General features: G+C 35.0%; 3 protein-coding genes and 1 long non-coding RNA gene across 5 annotated transcripts; 2 read left to right on the top strand and 2 right to left on the bottom strand.

Annotated features, from left to right (window-relative positions):
- Positions 1-140: 140 nt before the first annotated feature.
- LOC118049352 (non-specific lipid transfer protein GPI-anchored 15-like) lies at positions 141-1,319 on the bottom strand. Its single transcript, XM_035059334.2, has 3 exons — positions 874-1,319; positions 662-778; positions 141-474 (listed from the first exon to the last, which is right to left on the bottom strand). Exons 1-3 carry the CDS (start codon positions 1,190-1,192, stop codon positions 347-349), a joined length of 564 nt encoding a protein of 187 aa, XP_034915225.1. The 5' UTR covers positions 1,193-1,319; the 3' UTR covers positions 141-346.
- Positions 1,320-4,702: 3,383 nt separating this feature from the next.
- LOC118049351 (non-specific lipid transfer protein GPI-anchored 15) lies at positions 4,703-5,930 on the bottom strand. The gene is made up of 3 exons (XM_035059333.2): positions 5,525-5,930; positions 5,313-5,441; positions 4,703-5,053 (listed from the first exon to the last, which is right to left on the bottom strand). The coding sequence occupies exons 1-3, from the start codon at positions 5,841-5,843 to the stop codon at positions 4,920-4,922; spliced, it is 582 nt and encodes a 193-aa protein (XP_034915224.1). The 5' UTR covers positions 5,844-5,930; the 3' UTR covers positions 4,703-4,919.
- Positions 5,931-7,094: 1,164 nt separating this feature from the next.
- On the top strand, positions 7,095-8,372 carry LOC118049350 (non-specific lipid transfer protein GPI-anchored 16). Its single transcript, XM_035059331.2, has 4 exons — positions 7,095-7,490; positions 7,580-7,606; positions 7,760-7,819; positions 7,969-8,372. Exons 1-4 carry the CDS (start codon positions 7,172-7,174, stop codon positions 8,199-8,201), a joined length of 639 nt encoding a protein of 212 aa, XP_034915222.1. The 5' UTR covers positions 7,095-7,171; the 3' UTR covers positions 8,202-8,372.
- A 7,303-nt stretch (positions 8,373-15,675) lies between these two features.
- Positions 15,676-19,155, top strand: LOC118049349 (uncharacterized). 2 transcript variants are annotated; one of them, XR_012169155.1, is made up of 3 exons: positions 15,676-15,806; positions 16,134-18,212; positions 18,951-19,155. It is a non-coding gene; the product is annotated as an uncharacterized lncRNA (long non-coding RNA). The 2 variants fall into 2 exon arrangements; XR_004687670.2 differs by lacking the exon at positions 15,676-15,806 and adding an exon at positions 15,826-16,025.
- The last annotated feature ends 492 nt before the right edge of the window (positions 19,156-19,647 follow it).

The following is a 19,647-nucleotide window of genomic DNA, read 5'->3' as shown; positions in this document are numbered from 1 at the left end:
TTTTTTAGCAATGTTTAACTCTGTTCTTCTAGCAATTAGCAGTTTCTGTAATTAGTTTCATTGTCTGCTAATCCATAAATATTTAGTTGTATCTCAACAGTTTTGTAGCTTCTCAATTTCAGATAACTAGACACTGTATCTTGTAAGCTGTAAAAAATTTCATGTTTCACTTCTTCAGTACTTTCAGATGCAAGGACAGGGGTAGCCTGTCATTCTCACAAGTTTCGACAATCAAACAACAGATGCACCATAAAACAGCAACAATGCAAACTCCACATAGTTACAAGTGAAAATGTAATAGCAAACTGGGAGAACAAGCTCTGGCGATTCTTTGTAGGTAGAAAGCTCAGAATCTAACGATGCCCGAGGTACATAAAGCAGTGATAAATACGAAGATTGTGAGATGAAGTTGCATTCTCGTAATGCTCGCATCTGATGTGCCTGTTGATGTTGGGACTGTCTTAGATCCACTTCCTGCAGTCATCAATGAAATAACATGTCAAGTTAGAGAAACAGGATGTATACAGTAGAGGTTGACATTTATTTTGCTACAAAACTTTCACATATTTTGCTATGTGATGATTATAGCTGGCCTGCCTATTTTGGTTTAGGGAAAATATAGAACTGCTTGAATTTTTCTAATTCCTGAAATGTTATTGACCTGCTGGAATGCTTGGTGTTGTTACTGTAGTGGGAGCTTCGGGTGTTGCATCTGAAGAATCTGCTGGAGGACTCAGCACTGGAGAACTTGCTGGTGAAGTTGCCGGAACATTAGCAGCTGATTAAACATTACCAAATATTAATAAAATGTACCAGTCTTCTTGTTATAAAATATGAGATGTAATTAAGCACAAGCGCAAGTCGACACTCTACCTTTGCACTGGCTAACTGGTGGTGTTTTCACATTACAAGCTCCAGGGAGTGCTAGAGCCCGGGTTTGGTTAATAGCAATACCAAATGAGGATCCTCCCCCATTGACCAATGTACAAAGACACTGTGGCTGTGATTGGACAACAGTAGCTAGCTGTGAGCAGCAGGAAGATGATGGAGTCGAGGAATTTCCTGTAACATAGTTCAGGCATGGTGCTAGGCCCATGAGGGCGGTGGTGCAGCCTGATTGAGCTGTGGCTCCATGACAAAGCATCATTGAAAGGACTAGCATTAGACTTAACTGAACCCCTTTTGAAGCCATTTGGAGGTGCTGAATTATGTGGCAAGCAAGGAAGCTAGAAATTTGAGGAGAATAGGATCTTTATATGTCTAGCCGGGGGAAGTTTACACACAGGAGCTCAGTTCTGTGGTTTGAAGAGACTGAGTTCAGGAGTGGATTTATAGTCCGAGGCTAGTGTGGAACAGAATATTGTAGTTATGTATGGATGGCCAACTTTTACTAAATTGGGGTGCATTTGGTAGAAATTTTGCAAGAAGCTCAACCATTCTTGCTACTCGAAAGCTAAGTTCCTTACTATAGAAATTTTGGTGGAAATTTTCCGAATTATCTTGTTTATTTGTTTTAACAACCATACTTTGTTATCAGACACCAGTGATGATGCGTTGATGTGTCAATGGAGTTAAGTGTATGATGGTTGGCTGGCCAACTATTTTTGAACTCGTGATTGTTACTTACTGTTGTCTAATTAGATTCGAGACCAGCAATTTTTCATATTTCTGGATAATTTTGGGAGCCGTGGAGCTTTTAAACTACCAGCTTTGAATACGAGGCTCAGGCTACATTGTACGAAAGATCAAGAACACAATATGTGCTGTGCATCCGATCAGATGGGAGCTGAAGAAGGTCACACTTGCTCCAATATTGTTTACATGTAGCTGAAAGCCCCCGAGAAATTTAGAAAAAAATCCACTAAGCAACGCAAACTGATCATAGGATCAGGTTGCTGGTCCATAAGCATATAAATTGAAGACCATCAAGTACTGTTGAAACCAATGTCCAAGAACTTGGGTTCTTATGTATTTTCACCCAAGGAAACATTCGTAACTCATCTCGAAAAACTAATCAAACTTGAAAAGGTTGTAAATAAATCATACGCATATAACCCGTGGGTATGACTCTTCAATTTCTTCCTCAAGTATGATCCAAAATATGAGGAACAAAACGTGGCTGGTTCAGAATTTGGAGGAAAGAACTTCATCGACGTTATAATTTGATCTGGCAAATTGTACATGTTACAAATGCACAAGGATGAGGTTGGAAATCCTCTGAGATAGATAAGATTTCATGTTGAAGATGAGCTGGTGGCTGATATTATGAGGTGTGGAGTGATTGCAGTGACTGGAAACTGGCATAATAAGTCCCCTTAAAGGTTCGAAGACCCTTCAATGGTGAAGAAAAAAGTTTCAAGGGGCTAAAGGGAGCTTGGTGTATACATGTGCAGCAGATAGTGAATGCTACAAAATGGTGGTGGAATGTTTTTTTTTATATTAACATAAATATTAAAGTAAGTTTGTGTGTATTTCAATTAATTTTATAACTAGAAGTAGAAATGTTGATGAAAAGAATAAGTTCTGAAAAATTAGAACCTCTCACATGAGCTTGTGTAGAGGTAAGGACGATAGAGTCAGCTTACATAGAAACATAGTAGATTGGTGGTATATTCATGTCATGTTCGTAGTACTGTTCATAAGAAGAACAAAAAGAAAAGGTTAGGTGGTACCAAGACTTCTGGCACATTTTGTCATGCCCACGCGGCGGGCCTGTCTTGTCATGCCTGCTGATTAGGCTTTTAATTTTTCTTCTTTGTAATTGGACTCGTTAATCCCACATTTTGTCATGTACACGCGCCTCTCATGGCAAATGATAGCCATCTGATTTATCCATTCTCACCTAAATTCGACTTGACAGATCGACCTGAGATTAGACGGAGTTAATGAAAAAATAGAAAAAATTATGATTTGATGTGACCTGGCCAATCCGGTGACCTAGTTAAAAATTTGATTGTTGATTTTTGTTTTTTTTTTTTACTAAAACGATGTCATTTTGAATTTTTTTTTAAATAAAGATTGACCTGGCTGACCTGGTGACTCGGTTAAAACCTGAAATCCGGGCCTTGAACCAGGCCGAGTTTAAAAACTATGATTCTAACTATTATGATGATTTTTTTAATTAAAAACACATATAAAACACTATAGAAATCATGATAAATTTATTTATGATATAAAAAATAAAAAAATCACCCTAAAAATCAAAATCAACTCGAGTTCAAAAATTAATCCGAACTCAAATATATTTTTTTTATAAACTTTAAAGGTAAAAAAACACTTAATATTAACTCCCTTCATCAATGAAATAATTTGATACAAATATCATCTGTTTTGGTGGTCTAAATTGGTGTCAATGATACTTTTTTTTTTTTATTGTCGGAATCCAACAACCTCTCTCTCTCCTCTTTCAATCAGGAACTATAAAAAATAACAAAAATAAATTTTTGTATCAAAATTGAATTGAAAAAAATATTGCGGTACTAAAATTATATAATTTACATGTAATTTTTAAAGTTTAAGAATCAAAGTGTATTTTTTATGAAACTTATAATATGCCATTCATATTTGATTCCTTTTTCATGTCGGTTCCTCTTCTTTCAATTTCATATTTTCATTAGAAGTCAAAATTAATTGGTTTTCAATTAGGACTAAATTATTAAAAGAAGTTTAAGAATTAAATTGAAAAAACAAAAAAAATTATATAGCCCATCCATATGTGAGAAGATGAACATTAAAGTTTTGCATAGTAAAACACCCAACTCAATTTTATGGGTTCATTAATGGTAGAAGAATTTATGAAAGCATTTAATGATTAGTCTGAACTATATGAAAGTTTGATGGAGTGGTTTAGGATTTTACCCACTAGCTTTCATTTATAATGCTATAAGATATTTTTTCTACAAGTTAACTTAGTGATTTGTTGATGAGATCCTACCTCCTAGAAGATGAAAAAATATAAATGTTTTTTTTTTTTACTAAAATGATTTCATGTTAGAGTTTTCTTAAGTCAAAGTTTGGGTTCACTTGCTATCTACATCTTCAACCTAAACCAAGACTTGCAACTAGGCTTATTTAGGTTAAGCCACTTGGTCAAGTACCGTTCTCCATTCCCTTTTTTTTTTTCCTTTTCTTTTTTCTTTCCCATTACTTGGTCATAAAAAAAAAATATGTGAAATAATTTTGGGAATTGCATTGCATATTTAATTAAAAATAAAATTAATTTAAAATTAATCAATATTTCCCATAAATCTCTAGTTAATAACTAGGAATTGGAAATTGATAGGGTAAGGAACTAGAGAATGAAATATTGCAAAAAAAAAATCAGGTGTTCCTATCACTAGGAGTTCATTTTATTTAAGTTTTCTCCTTTGCTTTTCTTTTTTGCCCGCCCTGATCATATTTCCACACAATTCTTAAGACTTCGTATAATTTGTCAATGCAACTCTCTGAAAATCTCATTATTCCACAGCAATCTGCTGCCGGAAGAAGATGCGCATGCTTCATCCTCTAGAACTAGAATGGAAGCATAACAAAATTGGTAATCTAAAACTTAAACTGCAATGAACTATTTATAGATTTCTGTAATGTGATGCGAACTTTCTCATGATAGCTGAGGGGAATTTTTCCTGGGATTGATCGTTCTTTATCAGAGTTTCCTATCTTCAAGAGCTAAGAAAATTGGAGATTGAAGAATTGACAATGGTTTTTGGAAGGAATCGGTACGGCTTCCATTATTCATTAATTAAGCCAACCAAACAAATAATACAATCACACTGTACAGGTGATGACAAGAATCATCTTTAACAGCATTGTACAAAAATAAATAGGATCCGGTAATCATAATCAATGATCCAAAAGGGCACAAATCACTCTGGAAACTTTCAAAGTATAATCCCACAGGCACAAACCACTTTTGGGACTCAGAATTTGGTAACAGCTGAACCACTCCATGCCACAAAGAGAAAGAAGAGCACAAAATGAAGGGGTGTTTTGACAATACTTCCATCAGATGTTCCAGTTGATGACGGGACTGTTTTAGAGCCAGTTCCAGTTCCTGCATTTATCAATTAAGAGCTGACCTCAGAATTCGTTCCTATTAACATTTATAAATAGAAATTGCTTAGACTGGTGCTTTCATGCATGTGCTTATTTAATTTTTGTCAGCCGTATGGATTTTGGTTCATGCCAAAATTACATTTCGTCTCATCCATATGATCAAAGATCAAATTTCAATTCTTTATCAATCCATGGTAATCGAGTAATTATCCAGCTAAGCTTTCAAGGCTTGCACAATTGACAGTTCCTGAACATACCTGAAGCTGAAGGAATGTTTGATGCTGATGGAGTAAGAGCTGGCTCGGGTGTCTGATCAGATGAATCCGCAGGTGAGCTGGCTGGTGAGCTTACCGGCGGAGTTGCTGAAGCCGTGGGTGCAGTGGCAGCTGTTTTACCATGGTAAAGTCAAGTCAGTATGAATCTAACACTACCTTGTTTATAACACAGACAAGCAGGAGTTTTGGATTACCATTGCACTGGCTGATCGGTGGAGTTTGCACTTTACAAGAGCCGGGGAGATTCAGAGCAAGAGTCTGGTTTACGTTGATGCCTAAAGAGGCACCGCTATTATTGAGGAGTAAGCAAAGGCATAGTGGTGATGTTTGGACAACATTGCCTAGCTGTGAGCAACAGGAAGATGATGGACTCGTTGAATTTCCTGTAATGTAGTTCAGGCATGGGGCCAGGCTCGTGAGAGTATTAGTGCAGCTTGATTGAGCCATGGCTCCACCACATGTTGTGGCTACAAGGAGCAGGACTAGACCAACACGAGTCCCACTTGAAGCCATTGACTGCTCTTGCAAGTTCTTGGATGCCTCGAATGATCTGGTAGTATTAGTCAAATGTCTGGTTGGAATTTTGAGTGAGAGAAAAGAAAGGAAATGGATTTATACAGGAAAGCTTGCGGAATAGAGACAAGCTTGTCGGTATATTTGGATGACCAACTCTAACTAAATCAAAGGGCTGTTATGTAACTAAACATCTCTAGACATAAAGATGTGGCAAGTTTTCATTTGTCATCGGCATATATTTTAATGTTCTGCTCAACCATACTATGTTTACTCATTATATGACCTTAGTACTCACAGAAAGGAAGGTTCCAATTTTCTTATTACTCGTTACAAACAAAGCAATCTCAATGATATGGTCACCAATGAATAGTTTGGAAGAAGCCTCTACCGAAACATTCACTGGTCCTTGCAAAAAAAAAAAAAAAAAAAAATTAAATTTTTATATTTCACATTAAAAAAATTAAGAAATAATTTTATGAATATAAATTATATATATATTATAAATAATAAAGTTTTAAAAAATTATTTCAAAAATATTTTTTTATCCCATATTATAAAGATATTATGTTATTTTTTATGTTAAAATATTTAAATCAATTTTTTTTATTTTATATTGAAAAAAAAATATTTTTTTTTATGAATATAGAATATATATACTAAAAAGTTTCAAATTTCATATTGAAAAAATAAAATATTCTTCTAGTATTTATATACTAAACTTTAAAATAAATTAATAATCAAATAAAATATTTGAAAAAAAAATATTTCTAACTAAAAATAAAAAACACATATTAAAATAAAAAACAGGTCTCTTGGATTTTATCAGGTCATCTGAATTCTAGATTGACCAGCAAGTTAAACGGTTTTTTCCATGTTAATTACTTGCACAAGTTTTAAATAAAACAAACTCCATTAAAACTTGGATCACCTGGGAGCTCTGGCATCAAGTTGAGCTTTCCCTTGAACCAAGTTAAAAAAGCAGAGACAAATGATACAATCTACCAATGACCGACGTTGCTGTAATGTATATATATATATAAAACAAAACAAATTTAAAACCAATGACCGGCATGCCTAACAGACCTAACTTGGACTCCGGTCCCTTAAAGACTCGGGGGAGTAAATAAAAAGCTTCCTTCAACCATGGGAAATTAGCTATAGTTGTTGAACTCCAGGACCCATTTCAAATCTACAAGTTATTTCCCTCCAATTCTTTTGCCCTCACCAATCTATATATGATTTTCGTATCTCCACCCATATATATAACCCGGTTCTTCTCTATACTCTTGTAATCAACAAGATTTGCAGCTCGTTCAAAACTAATAATGGAGGGCCTCGAAGTTATCAAATTGATGGCTATGTTATCAACTCTACTAGTAATTTCAGTGAATGGGCAAATTAATACACCGTGCACCATGTCGATGATATCAAGCTTCACCCCGTGTGTTAATTTTATAACTGGAAGCACCAACAATGGCTCCCCACCAACTGCTAGCTGTTGCAGTTCATTGAAGTCACTGATGAGCACTGGCATGGACTGCGCCTGTCTACTGCTAACAGCCAATGTTCCGCTTCAGCTACCAATTAACCGTACTCTAGCTGTCTCTCTCCCCGGAGCTTGTGGCGTGCTGGGACAGTGTAAATGTAGGACTTCAAATCTACCTGCTAAGAATCTTTTTACTTCTGTCAATGTTTGTTAAACTTTCTAATGATAATTGTATTGTATTTTACAGCATCTGGGACCCCTCTGCCAGCACCAGGTGATTGAGAGTTTATGGATCCTTTACAATTCTTAATTTCGCTGGGAAAAAATATGGAAACTAAAACATAAACTATGTACGTTATTTGTCAACCTCATACAAATAATCCTACGTACCTTGGCTGAACAATTTGTTTCACTGGAATATTGGCAGGTCCCGTCTCGCTAGGGCCAGCTCTTCCACCTCCAGCTGCTGCTCCTTTAAGCCCACGAGGTAACCCCTGCTCTAAATTGGATTTTGAAAAGAAAGATTATCTATTGGTGAAGACAAAAATTTGAATGTTTCTGTACCAGTAATATAATTATTACTTATGTTGAGAGTTATATACCTGAACTATCTACTTACCAAGTTGCTTTTGGCAGATTCCAAAGCAGTAGCACTTGCTCCAGCACCGGAATCTGAAATTACTCTACCATTAACACCAGCATCCCCGCCGGTGCAAGTAGCATCCCCGCCGGTGCAAGTAGAAGCCCCGACAACAACTGCAGGGATCCGACCAGTGCTGTCCCCCCCAGCATCTATGTCATCCCATGTTTCGCCACCATCTTCCTTGCTAATATTTCTAGCAATCATGCTTTTCGAAAAATTCTATTAAGCCACAGCCTCTTCATCTTCATCCCTCTTGCTATCTGTTTTGTTTTTTTGTTGGTGTGAAAACTTGACGAGCACAGCTCAACGTCATGTTGTCGGAAAACAAAATAACAGAACGTAGGAAAAGAATGCCTTTGTTAATTCATTATAGTTTTCAGCTAAAGCTCCTTTGAACTGTAACGCCTAGACAAGTACGATGACACAGGAGTGTTTGATAAATTTAAGTACAAGGCAAATGATGGAAGATGAAGCCTGATACTCACAAGCAAAACAAACAAACCATTGGAGAAACCTTTTCAGAACTCTATTTAATTATGTTTGCACTGCATTGAAGTCCAGAAAAACTACAGACACGTAAATTGATGTGGCTGCCTAATTAATCATGCTAATATAGACTATCATTCCAGAAGGTTATGACACCATAACATACTCGAGGAAAAAAAAAAAACTGACAATCTAGGAGGAAAACCAGAATTAGAAGATGCCTATACTGAATTCGAATATTTAGGATGCAGGTGCATCGCTGGTTTTTTTTTTTTTCCTGATAGATTCCCGCCAGGCATATTCCTTGGACTATCTCTATCGACAATCTTGATTACGAAATTTGGAGGAACCACTTCCTGCCTCGAACAAATCACGGAAATGCATTTATCCACCAAACCGATGGCTCTTGAACTGTCACTCTACTGTGGCAGTATAGACGATCTCTTTTATCAACATATTAATATATTTTAATACATTCAAGATATATATGAACGTTACACTAAATATTAATATTGTATTTTCAGAACTTTTGATCAGAAACCTATGAAAGAAATTTTATTGCAAGTTATTCTTGTCCATCTCCTACCAATTAATCCCATGTCCTAACATGCATTTAACTACCTTCTCTCTCTCTCTCTCTCTCTCTCTCTCTCCCTCTCTCTCTCCTCTTCCTTTTCTTTTGTTACTGCTATTAATTTTGCCTGAGAGTGAAAACAAGCGAGCTGGGTACAACAACGACATGTCCTTTAAATCTTTCTACTTGGATATGTAATGGCCCAGGAAAAACCTTTCAAGATCTTATTGTTGGTTGAAAGCGCAGCTCTATAAATCACTCCCTCATCTTCCGGTTTTTTTAAATTGAAAAACAGGATATTGCTAAAAATATTTAAGCTGAACTTTTCCGTCCCCTCTTGTTTTTTGGCGTGTGTGGTGCTAAGGTTGGTGGTGATTTAAAAGAGAATTTGACTTGCTTTATGCACCTGTACCATTCAATTTTTTCAGCAAATCCGAAAGGAGTGCTATGGGAATATATATTAACCACAAGTTTTGCCAAAAAAAATGGATTCAAAGGGCACAAAATTAGACTCTGTGATTCTATAAATACCTGAATCCTTCATTCTTCTCTTCGCATCATCCATCGAATCAAGAGAAGAAACACACGAGCAAAAAGGAGACAATATGGCCATTAACAAACTCGTAGCAGTTTTTCTCATGTGCATTGTTGCTGCTGCAACAATGCACCTAACCACTGCAAACAAGGTGGATGATCAATACGCAGGATGTTTCAATGATTGCGAGGACAAGTGCAAGAGCGAGGGCAATGGCAACTCCTTCTGCGAAGTGAAGTGCGACGCTGACTGTGTGGCCAAAGAGACACTTCGTAAGCTACAAGATTCATGTTCTGTGTACCCTTTTTCTTAAAATTTGTTCTCTTATTAAAAAATAAAATCAATTCTCGAAGCTACATTAACATTTATAAATTCACACGTGTTTGTTTTAATGTTGTGCAGTCAATTTCAAGGATATACACTTCAACTGATGATGCTGACAAATGGCAAGCACGCAGTGCGACGTCGGACTGGCTGAGGCTACATACAGAAAAGCCAAATAAATTCACATTATTATTATTATTATTATTGGCTTTGATGTATTCGTACTAGCCTTGGATGAAAATAAAAAATAAAAAAATAAGTAAATAAAAAGGACATATTGTCTGTCTACTTGATTTTCCTTTAATTTTATGCAGCTGCCACAAAATTGCTTACTGGATAATTATTTGATGCGAGAATGAAAGTGAGCACATGATTGGTTTATAAAGCATAAAACCTCATATATATGTCAAAGTGTGATAAATAAATTATATTTCGAAATCTCCTATAGTAATTCAGAATCTTAAATTGAGATAATTATTTAATATAATATAAAAATTATACTAATCAAATACCTATTCTGTCGCTTGAAGCGAAAATTTATTTATTTATTTTTGTGTTTTCAAAAATAATTTTTTAAAAAATTTATTTTTATTTTTTTAATATTTTTAGATTATTTTTGATATGTTGATATAAAAAATAATTTAAAAAAATAAAAAAATTTATTTTAATATATTTATAAATAAAAAAACTTTAAAAATCAACCACAACTACACTCTTAAATATACTCTTAAATAATTCTTTTTCCATGCACAACATTATTTAGAAGAAATATTTTCATAGCCATTCTAGTTTAACTGATGGGCTAGTTGAGAAAAGTAAGAGAGGCAAAACACAATTCATCTTTCAAAGAATTCCAGCTCCGATCCGAGCCAGCTATTTGTGCAATAAGATTCTTGATCCGACAAGGAGCTTTTTGCCACACAACAATGAGGTTCGTGGCCATCGACGAGGTGGTCATTAGTAACCAGGAATCCTGTACGGCCCATGTCCATCCATCCATCCATCGAAAGTGCGAGACCCATAGAATTATTTTAAATTGTTGGCCCATTAAGTTAAGCAATTTGTTTAGTACATTAGTTTGGTCCAAAAGCTTGATATATGTAATATGGCAGCCATTTTCATTCCATTCCCCCTTCCCTCTGAACCGTCTTCCCCTTTCCTTTGCTGAAAAAAAAAATCTCTTCCAAACCCAAGTTGCCAACTGATTATTTAATTCCTTTATCTTGAGTAAGTTTTCTTATTTTTTTTCTATTTAATTTATGGTATTGTTTAGATCTTTTCCTTTAAACTAAGTTTGTTGAAAAGATAGGGTTTATATGAAGTTAGAAGTTAGTTATATTTTAATAGATTTTTTCAACATGTGGATATATATATAATGCGCACATGCGTAAATATAAATATTGATTGATTGATACAGAGCAACAAATAATTAATATGTAATTTTGTTTAATAAGCAAGTGAACATTGCCCATCAAGACAAACAATGTGTTGTTTACAAACCTAGATTTTGACCACAAACTACATATTAATTAAAGACTATGGTAGTTGGAAACTCGGGGCAACGTTTCTCTTGCCTAAAAAATTTAATTTTAAGTCATTTTAACCTAAAACACTTCACCAACATTATTAAAGCACTACAAAACCAACCCCTCAACCCAAAATACTCAAATAAATAGTTCAAAAACACAAAATCAAAACAAGTTAGTTTTGACTTCCTACACTTAAATATATATTTTTTAGGCAATATTAAGACTTTAAAAAACCATCATCAAGCCTCTATCATTGCATAGAACCCGTGAAAACCAAGAAAAACTAGTTTGATGCCTAGAAATGGCGTGAACATCTATTTTCTTTTCTAACTTTGGAATTCATCGAGCTATTTCTCCCCACTCTTTCTTTAACCAGGGATTGAAAAATAATACAAATGAACTTCTATGCCAAAAGTGAATTTTAAAAATTTTAAAAAACCCAAATTGTATAAATTATGTTATTTTTAAAGATTGAGGATCTAAGTATATTTTTCAAGAATTCTTTGGTGCATCACTCATGTTTGGCACATTTTTTATTTTGATCCCTCTTCTTTCAATTCCAGCCTTGCCTAAGAAATAAAAAGTAATTAGATTTGATTAGGATCAAATCACCAAAAATAAAATAAAAATAAAGGGCCAAAATGAATTATTAAAAAGTAAATAGTAAATCTACATTGTTTTGTTTTGTGAGTTTATGAACATTGTCAATCTACATTAAATCATCCAACCTTTTACTGTATTTTATAATGTTTCTTTTTTTCATTTATGTATTTTCACATCTAGTTTGGAATGGCTAGTGAACTATTTAATATCATTATTGATATATTTTCATATTGTACTAGAAAGGATTTAAAAGGTTGAGAACGTAGATAATTTATAAGTTTCAATTATCTTTTTTATTCTCAAGAAACGTGTTTTTTTTTAATATTTATTATGTTTAATATTTTTAATTTGATTTGTATATGTCTTAAATCTTCTATTACACCATAACTTCAAATATAAAACTACCACCTTTCAAGTACTAAGCATACAGTAGATTTAATCATCAGGATGATTTTTTTTTTCCACTAGAGACATTTTTTTATAGTAATGTTTTTTCTCTTAAAAGCTATGTCTTCATCTTTTTTTTTTTTTTTTTTTTTTTTTTTTTTATGGTGATCATTTTCAGTTTGATTTATTTTTTATATATATAAAAATAACCAAATCAAAATAATTTTTTTAAAAAAATAAAACCGAACTGAAACCAGTTCAAACTGATCGATTTTGGTTCGGTTCAGTTCATTTTTTAGGAAAAAAACCTGTTCAAACTGGTTTGGCTCGGTTTTTTTTTGTTTTGACATGGTTTTTTTGGTTTGGTTCGTTTTTTTTCAGTTTGGCTTGGTTTTTTCGGTTTGGGTTGGGTTTGGTTTTTTTGATTTTAAGCTTAAAAAACCGAAACCAAACCGAACCGGTCATTTCTTAAAATTTTAATTGGTTTGATCGGTTTTTTTTCATGGATCGGTTTTTTTAATTATTGTTTTTCCAATTTTTTTGATTTAATTGATGTTTTAGTTTTTTTCTCACCCATAATATAAAGAGAAAAAAAGCTCCCCATTCTTATTGGCTCTTAATTTTAGTAAAAAAAAGTGTGGATAAAAACTCTTCAAATAATAAGATTCTAAACACTCCAAATTGGGAGGTATCTCATTGGTGTCTTTAACTCTCTTACCATGCTCTACATCACACAGTACCACATCACCACCCACGCCCAAAAACACAACTTAAAAGGTATCTCCAATATAATTCGCTAACAACCAGGGGCCCCCACAGTAGCCTATATAAACCCTGAACACACACTCAGGCGCTACTCTCCTCACGCACGCAAGAAAGAATTTCAGTTTCAGTTTGGCTCTCCTTTTGCTTCTCTCTCGTTCTTCTCGCTCAATACCCTAATTTTTGGATTTCTGTAAGATCCCCAAATTAATCAATCAATGCCAGGCAAGCGCTCTCGCTTAACTCATACGCAGAGCTTCAGCGACTTTGGTTTCAGCAACCACCGACTTTCGCCGTGGGATGCTGGTTTCGTTGCTGATGACACGGACGATCAGTCTCTCCAGAGGATTATCACGGTTTCGCCTCCTCAGCCGCTGCTGCCAGAGAAAGAGAAGGATATAGGAGGTGGATTAGTGAAGACTGAGCATTTTCTTGATAGGTGTGGCTATTGCAAGAAGAGATTGAATAAAAAACAGGATGTCTATATGTACGGGTAAGATTTTGTTTCTTTTTTTTATTTTCATTCTATGTTGCAATTATCGCGGTTTTTTTTTTTTTGTTGATTTTTGAAATAAAAGAATAATGCATAATTGATTTTGCATGTTGTCATTGTATCAAAGAATTTCTAAGAACAGAAGCAATTTGCTCTATTTTTTTTTTTTTATCAATATCTGAGAAAATTGCGAAATAAAAGTATACCTTGGAGTTTGCCCTCTGTCATGATTTGTATCTTTTTTTGTTTGCCTGTTTTGAGCAATTAAAGGAAAATTGATTAAGCAAAGTAGCGCTGTCAGGGTTAGTAGGGGATCATTCATGTGGCCTTCCTGAGGAAAAAGAACTGTATTGCATGTGATGCTTGCGGTTGCTGAGAAGGTAACCGGAAATAGGGAAGGAATAGATATTATACCTTTTCATCTGGTTAGATCACTAGTAAAAAATAGAGCTATTAACAATTAACTAATCTGTTGTGGATAAAACTAAAATTCATTGCTAATTTTTTAAACAATTTTTTTTGACAATTAATTTATTGTTTTTCAGCAATGGATTTTCTGTTACTAAATCCGTTGTTGATATTAAAAAAAATTATATATATACAATCCGTTGCTAAATCATCAACTGAATTATTCTGCTGCTAAAATCCAATGCTAATAACCTATCTTTTACTAGTGGATGTTTTCCTTTTGGCTTTGCTTCTCTATTCTCTACCGTATATTTTTTGTATTTGCTGGAGAATGTTTTAGATGAATCTGCAGATTAGTGCATTTTAATGAAGTTGGAGCAACACCATTTTTGCAATGCAGTTACTTGGGTGCTTTTTGTAGTCCTGAGTGCCGTGATGCACAGATTGCAATTGATAAGGCAGGGCAGGAAGTTCGTGGACAATCAATCGGAACAAAGACTTGAAGCATCGGGACGAATAAATTGTATCTAGCTAGATAGTGCCATAGCGAACTCGATTTGGTTGTGCATTGCTGTCAAGTTTTTCGGATTGGCTTGCACCTGTGACTAGAGTTGGCATCCTTAATTTGCACTTACATGCACTCCCATGATGACTAACATATCATTGGGCAAAGTTCCACCTGTTAATTTGTTTTAGGATCGAAAACTTTTTTCTTTCATAGGTTGAATATGGATATTGCATTTTCCTGTTTTCATTTGGAAATGTGATTTTATGAATTTCTTGATATTTCAAGCTTAGAATTAGTCATGCACATATGATGAATTGGTTTTGTTACAGAATCGGAAACCTTATATCCTTTCATACAGTTTATGTTTGCTCTCAATGATTTCAATTTTTCAACATTGAGATGGTTATTATATCGCGAGCTTTGCTTTTGCTATTGCTTCCTTGAATATATATCTAAGTCTAACTGCTCATGCTTCAATTTATTTGATTTCAAGCATCTTATGAAGTTTAGCTGCTGGATATGCTAACATTTGATTGATCACTAAAAACAATATATGAAAATGTCATCATCTTCACATGTATCGTGTGTTTTCTCCATCTTATTGATCGTTTCCCCCCATTTTTTCCCATATGAAACTTTTCATACATGGATTAGGCTCACATGGTCCGGAAGAACTTGGATCAGCCGGAATATTCACGACTGCAACTTGATTTGAATCCGGGCCACTCTAAGTTTGAATATCCTTGTGTTTTTTCCTTCATTTCAAACAGGTTTTGATTTCTTATTAATTGTTTTCCCCCATTTTTTCCCATATGAAACTTTTCAGTCATGGATTAGGCTCACAGGGTCAGGAAGAACCTGGATTAGCCGGACTATGCACGACGGCAACTTGATTTGAATCCGGGCCGCTCATAAGTTTGAAGAATTCTTGATTTCTTGATTTTTTTTTTTCCAGCTGAAAATTAAAACATACGGGCTATGTTGGAATGGGCCTTTTGGAGCATCACTAGTCAATTACTTTACCCAGTCAGTGGGCTAGCGGACTATGCGAGGTGAGATTTTGAAATTGATCAGACCCATTAGGTAGAAATTTTTCTTTGCCCACTGCTCTTACCCAAACGGCCAATTAGTTGTATTTCCTCTCACTGTTCCGCATTCAAATTCCACTTTAGAGCAACTTTTTCCAGTGTAAACTGCTAGTGAATCGAGTTTATATTCACAGGTTCTTTTATTAGTCTCTCTTTTACTCATCTACGTCAAATACCTGCAATTAAAAAGTTTGCTCTTTTTTTTTTTTTCCCTGTTTTTGTTGTTTTCCCCCAAGTGCGTGGTAAGAAATGCCAGCTCCGTTAATATTGAAGAGGCTAAGCCCAAAATAATGTTAATTCGATCTTTTCAAGTTCATCCTTAGTTCATCTTTCTGCTGTATCGAAAAACCGTGGTTAGCACGCAGTTCCTATTGATACTGTTCTTGTCAATTCCGTTAATTAACTCTTTATCTTGTTCAGCCTTAATCTGGTATTTAATTAACAAAAACTAAATCATGCAGGAAACCCTATAGCTGCTCTCACGAAACATTATGGATTGCTACTGCAGTGTTTTCCCACAATTAATTAGACTGGTTGCAAGAGAGGTATTTGTGATTAGAAAGACTTGAAAAAGAAGAAGACAATGATCTCTCAATTGCAAAAGAATGAAATTTTACAATTGCAGAATATTATAGTTTCAGAGGCAAAATTTACTTGCCGTCCAAAATCAAACACCAAAGACCAAAGACCTCGCTGAAACCAGCGCAAAGCGATGGAGCTCGAGATCAGAAAGCGACAACAAAAAAGCAAAGTGATCAACCGATGACAAAAAAACAAAGTGAACTAGAATGGTGGCGTGTTGAAGAGGGGTAAACCCTTGCATCACAGTGAGACCCATAGAGAAGTCGAGCAGGAAGGAAAGGAAGAAAGATTCTTATATATATATATATATATATCGAAAAGAAAGTAGTAATATTGGCTTTTAAATGATTTTTCCCACTTGAATTTGAGGTTTATGGTCTGTTGTTGATAATTTCTTTTGTTTTGCTGATTCTCGATGCTTTATATGGTTTATGTTTTGTTCTTAGGTGGGATTTGTTTCGAGAAGGGCTACTGGGCTTGGTTTGTTGGCTGTCAGATTGTGGAGTGCCGATTTTCCGTTTCTCCTTCCTGTTTATGCAAGAGTTTTTTCCCGATGTTTTTTTCCTTGGGATTTGATTTCTGATTACATTCTAGTTATGGCTTTTTTTTTTTTTTTCTTACAGTTAGTAGCCTGCCTTAGAAAAGAAAGGGATGTGATTATTTTTTGTTCGACTTGGTTTGTTCTTTTTTATGTTTTGTTGTTTGTGCTTGAACATTGGCAAGAGCCCGTGTGATTTTTATTGTGGTGCTGGTTAGGGAGTCGAACATGCTTGGAGAATCTGTGAGCTTTGTTTGGTTAGAATTTATGGCCTTTTCTTTTCAGTCCTTGTCATTGAAAACTTATTTTACAAATTGTATATTTGTTTTCCATCGTTTTGTTAGTTGTTTCTACATTTCTCTGTTTTACTACACAAACTTTTTGCTTCTTTGCACCCTGTGGTTGCTTTTTGATGGTTTGCATTTCATAGGAATTTATGTAGCTCAAGTGATGGGTGAGTCGCTACTCTTTTTCATCGCTTGCGCTGTGTTGAGGCATGGTTTTCTTTATGATCAATAGTCTATTCAATAATTAGTTAAGCAAAAAATATGCTATGCCAACATAAAAATTCTTGGTTGAAGTTGCTGCTAATTTTTTCTTCGTCACTCCATTGACAATGAATTGATTTACAGAATCCTAGAATAAAGGTGCATTTATTTTCCTTTCCTTTTCCCCTTTTTGTTTTTTAAGATGGTAATGACCCCTTAAATAGTTTTTGGATGATGATCATATAGCTAGATCTAAATGATTCTTGGAAATCACATTATCTTTTTTTAACCAAGTGTGTAAGGGAATTAATCTTTGCGTTTGCTATTGAGAGGTTTGAAAAGCAGCATTGAGTACTGAATTAAAACGCAGATGCATTGCAGTTTTAGTGAATTTCAACTCAGAATATAGGGTACTACTTGGCATTGGTGACAAAGTATTCCTCGATAGATTTCGTATTGATTTTTGGCATTCAATATCTTTCATGTAATCACAATTGTGCTAGTGGAAACAACATCCTTTATAAGCTCTATATAAGATATTATAGCTTTATACATCATATATGGCCAAGAACAATTTTTTTTTTTGCTACATGATAAAAGTTCTTTGTTGTCTCTGTTTTTTTTTGGTACCCAGCTGCTCTCTTTTTAGCATTTTTTTCACCTTTGTGTTTTCTCTTCGGTCTTGTTTACATCTGATGGGTATTTTTTTTCCCCTCCCATATACCTTTCATTGAGTATTTTTCCTTTTCCCTTGCATTTACAAAGCACAGATGGCTCACTAACAACATTTTATGGTGACAGCCCTGACGTATGCGGTGAGAGTCTCCCTCCCAAATAAGCTGAATAGTATAACCAAGTTGCTTCTTCTAGCTGCAAAGCATCTGAACCATTGCAAAAAAAACAACGGTCTTCTGCGTCAGCCCACGCTGTAGGTAACTCTCCATTTATTCTCTGCAATGTCATAGTTAGTACATGCGTACCCCATCAATCTTAGTCCTTTATCAAACTGATATTGTTGATAGTAGTTAAAGAGACTAGACTGTCACCTATTTTATTGAATGCCATTCTACAGATAGTTATCTGAATTAGAGCTCTATTGATTGCCTTTGTTGATTCGTTTTATTTTAGCTTTCCGTTTCCCTTCACCACGAGCTACGTTATGTAGTCACTTGTGCTTGATCAAGTGAACTATAATGCTCGTTTACATTCATCTTTGCTTGATATAGCATTCCACTGTCATTTTGCACCAACTCTTGCTTTTTTCAAAACATATTCTGCCTGAGCTGCATTGATTAAAACCAGTTGGCATTGCTTTAGTTGGACTGTTTGCCCTGGTAGATGACGTGTTTCACTTGTTTTTTTTAATCACCTTGCTGTTGTTTCTGTGGTTGCTTATGGCCAGCTTTTCCTGGGCTGAACTTTAATAAATTGAGACCCGACAGTTGTTGACAGAAACGACAACTTATTAATAAGTTGGTTTCTCGCATGAGTTATTGTCGTCGTTACACCTAGGCATTTGCTTATACACAACATGGCTAGTTTTATGAGCATACAAAAGCATGTATTAGATTATATCTCCTTTCAGATCTTTTCAATGGGATGGATAGCAATTCCTCTTTTTCAATCTTTTTTGTTTCAGCTTCTAATGTAATCATGTTGGCCATTTGCAGGACATCTAGCTATGTAGCCATATGAATGAACTTTTTGTGAATGCCGCATACTTTTTTCCTTCCTTCGACAACATTCTACTTAACTCTCTTGCCGTGCGCTGCTATATTTAGCTCTTTTGGATTTATCGAACATCTTTTTGTTATGAATTTCTCGAACAACAACCATGTTCAGTTAATGTAGCCTTTTGTTTTCTTAGGCACTTAATATTCAAGTTTTGATGGCGCATGACCATCTCTTTCATCTGCCTTTGCAATTGCTCAACCACAACATTCATTTCCTTACAATACACCGTAATCTTGCTTGCATATTGAGAAAGTTCTTCCATTTTTATTTTTATTTTTGTTATATGTCGATGTGCAATTACCAACCAAGCCCGCGGCAGCGCACGGCATCCACCTGGTGGAGTCTACTAGGAGAACACATCTTTCACTATCCTTACCAGTTACCATGAAATTTCGGGTAGATATCCACATCCTATAGATCACGGATAAGCCCTAGCTACAGCAACTACTAGAATAGCCCAAGACAACTACTGTTACGCATGTACGGTTGCTGATGTAGACTTTACTAAAATGATGAGGCACCCATGCATGGCATCTTAAAAAGTTACGTTAGAAATTGAAAAATTCCTCCAAAGTAGCCGCTGAGAAGATTAATCAAATGGTGGATGACATCTTTCGAATCCGAGGCACCTTT

This window comes from Populus alba, chromosome 2 (genome assembly GCF_005239225.2).
Source record: "Populus alba chromosome 2, ASM523922v2, whole genome shotgun sequence".
NCBI classification, from domain to species: domain Eukaryota; kingdom Viridiplantae; phylum Streptophyta; class Magnoliopsida; order Malpighiales; family Salicaceae; genus Populus; species Populus alba.
Note: the sequence above shows the minus strand (reverse complement) of the source record. Positions and strands in the feature narration are given on the sequence as shown.

Excerpts from the sequence above, each read along its gene's own strand:
- LOC118049352 (XM_035059334.2), bottom strand. The coding sequence starts at position 1,192 with ATGGCTTCAAAAGGGGTTCAGTTAAGTCTAATGCTAGTCCTTTCAATG. Across the intron at positions 779-873 it reads ACCAGTTAGCCAGTGCAAAG|CTGCTAATGTTCCGGCAACT; the intron begins GTAGAGTGTCGA and ends ATGTTTAATCAG. Across the intron at positions 475-661 it reads AACACCAAGCATTCCAGCAG|GAAGTGGATCTAAGACAGTC; the intron begins GTCAATAACATT and ends TGATGACTGCAG.
- LOC118049351 (XM_035059333.2), bottom strand. The coding sequence starts at position 5,843 with ATGGCTTCAAGTGGGACTCGTGTTGGTCTAGTCCTGCTCCTTGTAGCC. Across the intron at positions 5,442-5,524 it reads ACCGATCAGCCAGTGCAATG|CTGCCACTGCACCCACGGCT; the intron begins GTAATCCAAAAC and ends ATGGTAAAACAG. Across the intron at positions 5,054-5,312 it reads AAACATTCCTTCAGCTTCAG|GAACTGGAACTGGCTCTAAA; the intron begins GTATGTTCAGGA and ends TGATAAATGCAG.
- LOC118049350 (XM_035059331.2), top strand. The coding sequence starts at position 7,172 with ATGGAGGGCCTCGAAGTTATCAAATTGATGGCTATGTTATCAACTCTA. Across the intron at positions 7,491-7,579 it reads CGTGCTGGGACAGTGTAAAT|CATCTGGGACCCCTCTGCCA; the intron begins GTAGGACTTCAA and ends TGTATTTTACAG. Across the intron at positions 7,607-7,759 it reads GACCCCTCTGCCAGCACCAG|GTCCCGTCTCGCTAGGGCCA; the intron begins GTGATTGAGAGT and ends GAATATTGGCAG.